Source organism: Homalodisca vitripennis, chromosome 4, assembly GCF_021130785.1.
Source record: "Homalodisca vitripennis isolate AUS2020 chromosome 4, UT_GWSS_2.1, whole genome shotgun sequence".
NCBI classification, from domain to species: domain Eukaryota; kingdom Metazoa; phylum Arthropoda; class Insecta; order Hemiptera; family Cicadellidae; genus Homalodisca; species Homalodisca vitripennis.
Genome location: NC_060210.1, coordinates 119,109,960 through 119,120,578, shown reverse-complemented (window position 1 = coordinate 119,120,578; position 10,619 = coordinate 119,109,960). Strand labels below are relative to the sequence as shown.

The 10,619-nt window shown below is 33.4% G+C and overlaps 1 protein-coding gene across 1 annotated transcript in view; it reads right to left on the bottom strand.

Moving 5' to 3' along the window:
- Positions 1-276: 276 nt before the first annotated feature.
- LOC124361168 overlaps positions 277-10,619 on the bottom strand; it is a 30,193-nt gene continuing 19,850 nt past the window's right edge. Inside the window, exons 34-37 of the mRNA XM_046815208.1 lie at positions 5,581-5,674; positions 3,811-3,966; positions 2,915-3,011; positions 277-541 (exon numbers count right to left, since the gene is read on the bottom strand). Of these exons, the coding sequence (XP_046671164.1) occupies positions 400-541; positions 2,915-3,011; positions 3,811-3,966; positions 5,581-5,674 (489 nt within the window). The 3' untranslated portion in view covers positions 277-399. The remainder of the gene's footprint in view (positions 542-2,914; positions 3,012-3,810; positions 3,967-5,580; positions 5,675-10,619) is intronic.

The following is a 10,619-nucleotide window of genomic DNA, read 5'->3' as shown; positions in this document are numbered from 1 at the left end:
GGTTATGTAAACAATTAATTTACTTAGAAAATTAAGCAATTGTGCACCCAAAGGAGTGTACAATAGTCTGAGGTATTTTTTTAAGTGTGGGATCATATTTAACAAACCCCCAATACAGGCAAACAATAAAAACGCAATAAGGAAATACGTACCCCGATGGAGTACACAACAGTTGTGAAAGATTATGTGTACCCGATGGGGTACATGTTATGAATGTGTGGAACAATTTGCTGTAGGAACAAGTATACAATAACAATTACAAGGAAATAAATCTTGTTTTTTTTATTTATTAGTCAGTATTTACATTTTAAGGTGATTAAAACAGCTTCAACCACACAACAATACAGTAAAAAATAATAACAAAGTAAAAACAATAACAAAAAACATTTAAACACGAGACTAGATAAATGATGGGAGGTTGATGTCCTTCAGTAACCTCTCGACGGGAACATTTCCGAGAGCTCGTTGGAAGAACAATTCCTGGAGGCTCTGTCTGCTGACACTGCTGACCAACAGGAGGGAAAGGAGAAGTTTACCAAACCTGTGACATAAACCTAATTAGTTCCTATAACACAAATAAACTTAACTGCAATGTTAACTAAAGTTTTATTTATCTATATATATAAAAATGAAACTGTTCGTGTGTAACAGCATCACTCACAAACGGCTGGACGGATTCGCCTAATTTTTTTTTAAATTTGTTCGTCTTGATCTGTAGAAGGTTATAGGATACTTTTTATCCCTTTCCCGATTCAGGATTCCGCCCCACTGGTTACAGAAATACCCGTAAGAAATGCATTGCAGCAAACATATGTTATTAAGTGAAAGAGTCTTTTCAAATTTTTAATCAGCTGTTCTTTGTAAACATATATAATGCGACAAAAAATATATTTATATATAAATTTCTTTACACTTATAGTTTTAAAGCATAGAGTAAGCTTAAGAGAAACGACAAATTTTGTTTAAAACTGTTTCTGCAATCATAATATATAAAAATGAATGTTTGTGTGTTTGTCCTTTATAGACTCAGAAACTATTGGACCGATCACTATGAAAATTTGTATTTTTCTATGTAGAAGGTTTATACGCAATGCCCATTGATGTAACTAACCACCAGGCTGTACTGCAAGATATAAAAGTTATCAAAGCGCCTGCACATTATAAACTGCAATTACAACACAGTAGTTACGTATATTAAAATATCCAAACACTATTTGAAGGCAAAGAAATATACGGGCAAAGCTTAAGAGACGCGTGCGAAGCCGCGGGAAACAGCTAGTGTACTATATATTTTTATTTATTAAACGAAGCTTTCAATTATCCCTCCAACAATTGTATTTGTCATAATGGGGAAATGCTAATGCTTGTATTAGAGATTGTTGAGAAGGATTCTCATCTAGTAAGAAACAGGCTCAGACAGATATCACTCCCTGCTGGACTAGCAGGACTGCTTTCCACATCAAGAGTATGATACTGATTCCTTTGTAGATTCCTACTACAATCAGCTCCTTCAGGCTCAGCGTCACCGATGTTGCAGTATCTTTTTTCTGTCTTTTTAGTTTTAAAGATTCTTTTTACATAGTAATACACTGAACAAACAATATGGTCAGTGACTTCCTTCTTTTTAACACCTTTTACAATATTGGTGTCATCATGCTCTGAGTTCCTGTAATGATCAAAAGCGAGGCATAGACTCTCGAAGAATAAACTGTTCAAAGCAGCCTATTCTTGTCCTAAGTATGCAGCATGAACTAGTTTTAAAGTTCTTAGTGAGAGGATGAAATATAATGAATACATTAAATTTAAAAGGTGGCCCACTTTCAGTATTGGTTTCTAAAGAGTTGTTAATTCTTTTCCACTTCAGATTTAATTTTTTGTGAGCAAAATTACCACCTTGTCTTAAACAATATAAATTTGCAGGAAATTACATAGGATATGTTAACAAATTTCTTTATTTTCATAAGAACTTCATTGACTATAGTTGCTTGGCCAAAAAATTCATCAGCAGTACACATTTGGAGTATCTGAGTAATAATTTGAAATTGGTGTTAAAGAATTTTTATGGCCAATTTAGAACATAAATGAAAATTCAAGATGAGGATAATATTTGTCCGTTACCAGTACAACACTATCAGAACCATTCCATTAGAAATTTTTGTTGTTGGAAATTGTAAGATAAGATCTTTAGTCAATGTCATTTATAAGGAGCTGCCAGATTCAAATAATCCAAAAACAAAAAGATACTTTTAATCTCAAACATAAACAAAGTGAAAAACAAACCAGCCATAGATCAGATCTTTCATACATGTATTACCAAACAGAATGTTATATTCACTACTAAATTTCAAAGTATTTTGGGGTGGGGTGATTGGAAATGCAAAAATGTATAAAAGCAATAGCAAGGAAACAAAAAATCCTGTTTAGAGATCTACAAATCTCAGATTTTACTTTTTTATGGATCAAGGTCATTGTTTGGGTTTGTTAGAAGTAGCCTAAGTGTCTTTAGAAATAGTAAGCAAAATACCATTTCCTCTAAGACAAAAACTGTCTTAATAATCAGCTTTGTTAATAATGAAATCAAACCAGAGAATAGGAAGATAGACTACAATACTGTAGCTAGTACCTTTCCAGGCATAATCCAAAGAACAACAGCATTTTATATAGTACAGCGAAGTCTGTAATTATTGCCTTCTTGTGTTAAAGGGTTGATCCAATCCAGCCTATAAATTTTGGCTAATGCTCATACAATGTCAAACTAGTCATGTAGCAACTATATAATTATGATGACTCTATTAATCTCCATTCTTTAGCAATTCTCTTGCAAATAGGAGCAAAAATATTTGAAGATTCGAGTCTTTACTAATTTTAAACAGAGGGAAAATTAAAGTTAGATTTAATTACTGTATGATCTCACCTTGCCTTGTGCTGGACACTGCAGTATTCATGCAGCATAACGTGTGTTTGATCCTGCAGCAACTCTACATGGAAGGGTTCTCTAAGACCTCTTTTCTCTAGAATTACAAAAAAACAGGTTATTACATAATAAAATTTTGAGCTTTCAGAGGAAACTGCTAGAGTATAATGTTACATTAAAATATGCATTTTAATTGTCAGAGAATAAATAGTTAATTATAATTGTTTATGTTTAAATAAATTAGAATTACATTTAAATTCCTTTAACCAGTCAATCATATGGTTTTTAGTGACAAGATACATACACTTAAGAAAGGGACATTCCACATTGTCTTGGAGATGAGTCCACTTTTGTGTGTTTACAGTGGCTTTTTATTACTTTTGAAGCTAAAATTGAGAATGCAGACTTCTCGTTCAGACCCTTCAATGTCTAGAGCCATAATACTTTTCATTTCTTTGTTAGACTTATTGCTCACAAGTTTGTTTTTGATGATGAAGGGATTGTGAAGAAAATAGGATTTTTCCGAAGAGTTTCCAACATTCATGGTATTACTGATTTTTTGTATCACTGAATGATGGAAAATGTGCAGGAAAATAATGGTTCCCTTACTTTTCGCATTTACAATTAATATCATGCATGTAAAACAACAGTATACATGAATTTAAATACAGTACAAAGAAATTAAAGGAAATGTCATCTACAATGTATACTTCAAAATTAGCTTTGACTTTGCAAGAGAATAGATCTTTCACCCACATTACAGTTAATTTTGTGGCAGAAATTACATTAGAAGGTTTGTATGTAACATTAATGTTTGTATGTTTAACAGTAAGTCGAAGGATATGTTATCTCTATCCGTAACATTAGTTTCAAGGTTAAAACTAGTTTATACATACCTGATTTAAACAAAACAAGTGCTTTAAGGCAAGCATATTCTGTATGATCTACCCTAAGCGCTGAGAACTTGGTAATGATGTCTTTCAACTTTCGGGCATCTTCCTCCAACTGTGGGTGTCTGGACGGAGGGGCTGCACAACCCTGGACCAGCAACCCTAGGACCACACAGACAATTTTAAAGTCCTCAATACAGAGAATATAGAGGCTGTTTTTAACTAACAGTGTTCTAATTGAATAGTTTATGAGACCACGGGTTTTCCTTACTTTGGTTGTGTGCATACAGTTTTTGTGAACATATGATTATTAAAATGTGTTATAAATTCTGTCATTGCATAACTTTAGCAAATCAGCATAAAAACAACCATAAAAACGCGTCTTGTAAATTTTGTTTATGTCTTACTCTTGAATTTTTGGTAGAATTGTCTACCATGGTTAAAGAATTTTGGTAGAAACTTACCGAGAAGTGTAACGGCAACAGCGAATGAACTAAAAGATTTTAAAATAGTACAATCGCGAAACTAAAGATATAGGTGCTTTTATTTTTTGTTGCTACTAACGCTGTCAGCACTTATCATAAACAAAAGTTACTAATACACAACTACCGTCAACAACAATAAAGATAAGAATGATGTTAAGATTATTATAAATTAACCGTTCAAAGTGATGATCGGTAAGCGTTCATGTCATTACTAGGCGTCTGTCTCACTTGAAGCGCGGGAGGTGTGCGAAAGGGGCTGACGTTTTTGTATTTCTAAAGCCTATCTGTTGTGCATGGCCTCTTCTTTCCGAAAAATACTGCGCGCAAGCTTTGTGTTTCCGGCCTGTCAGACATTATATCAAATATCAAAACAAATAAAAATGAAACTGTACTATGGACATGATCCGACTACAAATTTTCGTTTTAGTTTAACACAAGTTAAAATTTATCTAAATTTTTCTATCAGTGGGGGGTTAAAACCTCCATACCCCCCTCCACACTGGATACGCCTATGACTGTATATATATAAACAGAAAAAAATGATACCTAGACCTATAGAGTAGACTCTGGGGTCATGTTCTATGAGGAGATATATGAGGATAGTTGCATTAGGCCGATTTGGTAGGCAAAATGTAGGCTACCTAAGAAAATCAGTGTGCACACTTCTTCATTTACAATTTTTTCTCCTCAACGGCAGATGATAAAGCAGTACGTCCGGCAATATCTTCCCAAATGCAAGTGAACAGGCAGAGACGTTTGTTCTTGTAATCCCTTAGGACATCTTGCTGTCGCATTGCAATATGCCTACGTGGCATACCTATATGAAAGGGAAAGTCGGACATGCATAGGCTGTCACTGTGTGTGTGTACCGTACCCAAGTCATATGTTAATTTGATTTATTTATTAAACCCATATGTGACAGAAACGGTCAAATACAAAAAAATACAATGAAATGTCTTACAAATCTTGTTGTTATAAATATAATAATTTTCTGAGTCTTTACATAAAATTTTATAGTTATTTGGTTTACTACCTATCTAATTTTTAAAATTTACATCGGTTGAAAATTTAGGAAACAACAGGAAAGTAAATTTGGCCATAGCACCTCTATTGCCATCCATCGGATAAATTTTGTTCCATTTTCTGGTATATTTAGTCTTAATGGCAATAATAATTTATTTCCACCACTATCATCTTAATTTATTTATAAATACATCTTTATACATTTGAGTAGTATTATTTCTTAACTTATATGTGACTGTGCTTTCAAACACTAAAGGAGCTATTTTACCTTCATCGATGGGAAGGAACCACTGGGCAGCACTCAGTATGAACAAAGCACTCCAAGCATCTTCAAGCAGGATGCCTTGGTCCCTGGAACAGAGCTGCACAGTACACGGTCAGTGTCTAACCTTCACTGCCCTATCATCTTCCTTATATGCCAAATATTAAAATCCCTGCAAAATAAAATTTAAATTTGAATGCTGAATTTGGCTGCAGTTCACTTCCTTTTTTATTGCAGCGCCTGGTATCTGACGCTGTCTCTGACTTAACTCCTAGAATCTGGAGTCACGTTCGTCTGAAGACATCCAAAAAGAAGCTCAAAACGAACCTTTATATCATTTCGACATCAGAGACGCCTATAAATAGGTGTGAAGCGGTCTCATTGTTTCATCAGGTGCACTCAATCTGACATACCAGTCACTGTAATACAATTTTAATGATTCAGTGGTGTCAGTTATTGGAAATTGCTAAATGCAACGTTTAATAGTAGTAGTCTTCCAAAATAATTATCATAAGAAATTCTGCACAAATATTATTTAAGGTAAGTTTGGTTCCAATTAATCAGTTTAAAGTGTGCACAAGCAGCTAAGTTTCGTCATTATAACTTTTTATTATTGAGCTTATAGTTACTGATTAATTGGATAGACTTTTCTTAAAACTAAATAACGCAAAGTTTGAAGAATTTTCAGTTTTAGATAATGTAGGTGTATAGATATTAGAAGTGTATTTAAAAGTCTAAGTTCGAAAAGGCTTTGGTTACTTATGACATCAAATTGATGGACATCTTATACTGAAAAAGAAAGAAAATTGTTGCTGTGTGTGCTAAGTGATTATACAAGATCAAAAATATCAGTGACACAACAATTAAAGGGAATGTGAGTTTGCTTCATTTCTCCTTCCTCTTAGTGCAGCTTCCTGACGCTATCGCAGACTTGACTCCTGGAGGAATTTAGAGTCATGTTTGTCTGAAGAGACCGAAAAAAAGTCGGCGACGAAGAAGCTCAAAATGGACTCAAAGCTGTTAGAGCTAAACTCAACTTTACATTAAATCAAACCTTTTCATTATAGCTACTTTATGTGAGCACAACAATAAAACCCTTTAAGGACCAAGGGACACATGTGTCCCCAGAATAAATAATTTTTTTCTACATCCCAGTCAAGTTAATATTCATAAATATTAATTATTATCGATTCAAAAAGCTTAGAAATACATTTAAAAAATATTCCCACCGTAAAACAAAGTCTCCTTTATTTTATTAAAAATATCTAATTATGCAATATAATTATAAATGTGTTTCTTAGTTTTATTATTTTTGCACAAACATTCATAATGCACATTTTTATGAATTGCTTGATATATTATCATAATACAACATGACCAATATATTCAGGAAGAAAATCTGATAATATTATTTTTTATTTGCTTATAATTACACTTTTTTTTCGTTGGGACACATATGTCCCTATGGACTGTGAGGGAAATTAGGTTGGCTAGCCTTATTGAGAACAGCTGACTACAGTTACCTTCAGTTTGGCAAATTAGATTTTGAAGGTTATGCCATTTTATTCTTCTTACTAGTTAGTTAGGGTAATTGAATTTGAAGTTGGTGAGATGGATTCTGTTAGTGAAACGTTTATTTTACATAAAACAAGATGAAATTTTACAGTATCTTGTGGCAGAAGATAGTGATAATGAAGATAATTTACTCCTTGATGAAGAAGATTGTCAGTTTTTAGGTGAGGATGTTGGATATACTAATAAGGAAGTTATAATTGAAAAGCTAAATACAAGTAATACTCAGAAAACTGATTTGACTATTGTAACTCAAAACCAAACTGATTCTAAAGTACAGAATGACAATTTGTCTGATTTTCCTTCAACTTCACATTCTTTCAGTGAAAATGTACATCAAACCGAACCCCATGCTTGATAATAACATACAATTTGAAAAACATAATATAACTTCAAAAAGAAAAAGTAATTGTGTAAAAAATGTTAGTGATGTATCCTCTGAAAGGCGTAGACCTAATTCAAAAAACAAACCAGATCAAATTTTGACCTGGAAAAATGTTTACAATAAGCCTGTTACAGCCCAAAATACAAATGAAGAAATTACACCAACATGTTTTCAAACATTCTCAGATATCAATATTCCTTATGATGGTAACAATATCGATCCTTTACAAATTTTCAATGAATGTGTAGGATTTGACAGTCTTGTTGAACTTATCGTGCAACACAGTCCAAATCTGTATATGGAACAAAATGGTGAGAATTTTAAAACTGATGAAGATGAAATAAAAAGCTTTCCTCGGAATGAACTTAGTCATGGGATACCCATATTCTTCCCTCAATAAGAGACTATTGGTCAACTCAACCAGACCTTCAAGTGCCATATGTTTCTAATGTCATGCCCCGTATAAGATTCGAAAAAATTCGCTCTGCACTGCATTTCAGTGACAACTCCACGCATAACGCTAATACGCGATCTTCCTCAACCTATGACAAAGCAAAAAAAATTAGGCCAGTAATAAATCATCTAAATTTACATTTTCAAAAAGCCCGAGAAAATTCAGAAAAACAATCAATTGATGAGCATATGGTTAAATTCAAGGGTCAAAATGCCATGAAACAATACATAAAGAATAAGCCTGTAAAATGGGGTTTCAAACTGTGGTGCAGATGTGACTCTGAAACAGGTTATTTGTACCAGTTTGATATCTATACTGGAAAGAAAACCAATCCAGAACGTGGCCTAGGGGAAGGTATTATTCTACAAATGACAGAAAACCTTGGTGGTAAAGGTATCCAGTTCTATTTTGATAACTTTTTTCAACTCTCCCCTTTTACAAACTGAAATGTTAGAAAAACAACTGATGGCATGTGGTACTGTTCGTTCGGAACGTAAAGAAATGCCAAAATGCTTGAAGTCAGACAAAGAAATGAGCCGGGGTGACATTGACTTCGCTTCAACTGACAAAGGTGTATCATGTGTCAAGTGGATGGAACAACCGTTTCAGTTCTTATGATATCTAATTTTATTTCTCCATTAGGCAAGGTGACTGTTGAACGCAGACAAAAAGGTTCTAATGAAAAAGTGAAAATTGACTGCCCTAAAATGGTAAATGAGTACAACAAGTACATGGGCGGCGTTGACCTGATGGACCAGAAAAAAGTGACTTATGAAGTAGACAGGAGGTCAAAAATTAAGTATTACCTTAGGTTATTTTTTGATCTTTTTGACATTTCTGTCAATAATGCTTGTATTATTTACAATCAGTTGTTTGAAGAATGAGAGCTCAAAAGCTGTTACAATCTCTTGAGTACCGACAAATGATAGCACGAGGTCTAATTGGTGACTACACAAATAGAATGCGTTTCACTTCCCAATACTCCATTGTCAAGGAAATCTAAATATATTTAGACCCTCATTGAAGCCAGAACATATCATGAAAAAGACAAATATCAGACGTCGATGTGTTGAATGTGCCAAGAACAAAGTAGAAAACCGAACAAACTGTATATGTGTAATATGTCAAGTTCATTTATGCTTTAACCCAATGAAAGAAACTGCTTTGAAACAGTTTCACTAATCAACATAAGAACAATGTTCTATTGTTATTTTTTTTATAATAAACTGACACGTTTTCGAACATGTATATTGATAATTAAGTTTTGTAATTTCATAATTTTGTAAATAAAATAACTTTTTATTAAATAATATTTACTTCAATCACCTAAATAAACCTACAAAGACTTGTAAAATTACAGAAATATAGAGGACTACTCAATTTACTAGGTTTTACTAGAGTCCGCTTGGGACAAATATATGGCATTGGCAGTATCTTTGTCAAGTTCCGTTACCGTCCGTAGGGACATATTTGTCCCATGCCATATATAATAAACTAGGTGTGTACTAATTATTTTAAATACAAATAAATAGTTTAGTTACATAACTGCAATATGTTTTACAAGAAGAAAAACTTTTTTTTCATGCCACATTTCTTATGGTCCTTAAAGGGATAAAACATATACGGTATCTCACTTATTTTGCTGCATGAAACATCTTTGGTATGGAATGTGAGGTATTATTTTCAGGCAACTTACATCGCATTCTTGTGATTCAGAGAAGACAAAATGTCCTTCTGACAACCAAAGGCTGCCAACCACAAATTATTATGTTGATTATTGTACGTATCACTGTCTTCTTACTATTCCAAGATCAAATTTCCTCTGTATGATCACACAACATTTCTTCATCCTCCCATTTCGACATCTCCCCCAAGGAAGAAAATGATCATCAGTAGTACTAGTTTTCGTTGATGTCAAAATGAAAGGGTATTAAAATGGTAAAACATATGAAATGATAAAATCTTTCCAGGTCGTACTTTTATAATCTTGCCGCACTCAAATCAATCGTTAGACACATAAATAAATGTTAAATCAGCGCCAGCTAACCAAACTAAGACCTTGATAGAAGTGGCTTTCAGTCTCTTTTTGTCTAGTTGTTTGTAGTTATAACTATTATTTATACGTCCGATGGTCATTTTAAAGTGTATCAAGCTAGAAAAAATTGAAACTGAGAAAATAGTTGTGGATTTATACTGTTAACAGTTCCGATACCTACCCATCTCGACCTCCAACAAAATTAGCACAACTGACAATCGATCTTTCATAGGAAAAACTTGTCTACCGATTTAAACAAAATCAGGTTATGTACTTACACAATGCAAATAGGCCTTCGGCTTCCAAACTACAAACATGGGTCTCTACCAATGTTTATGGTGAGTTGTGATTTGCTTCATTCATGGGATTCTAAAGTAACATCAACACGCAATCTCTTGTTCATTAGAAACGCTGTACCTTCCCAGCGCAATACCCACGTGCCTATGCCTGTATTACTTTGAGTTACAATTGTGTTAAGCAACAGCTACACAACTTTTACAATGATTAGAAATTCTAAATCTTTTTGCCATCTTACACTTTTTGATAGTATATATATGGAGAGTTCGTGTGTAGAATTTCCATAAATAATTGCCTATATT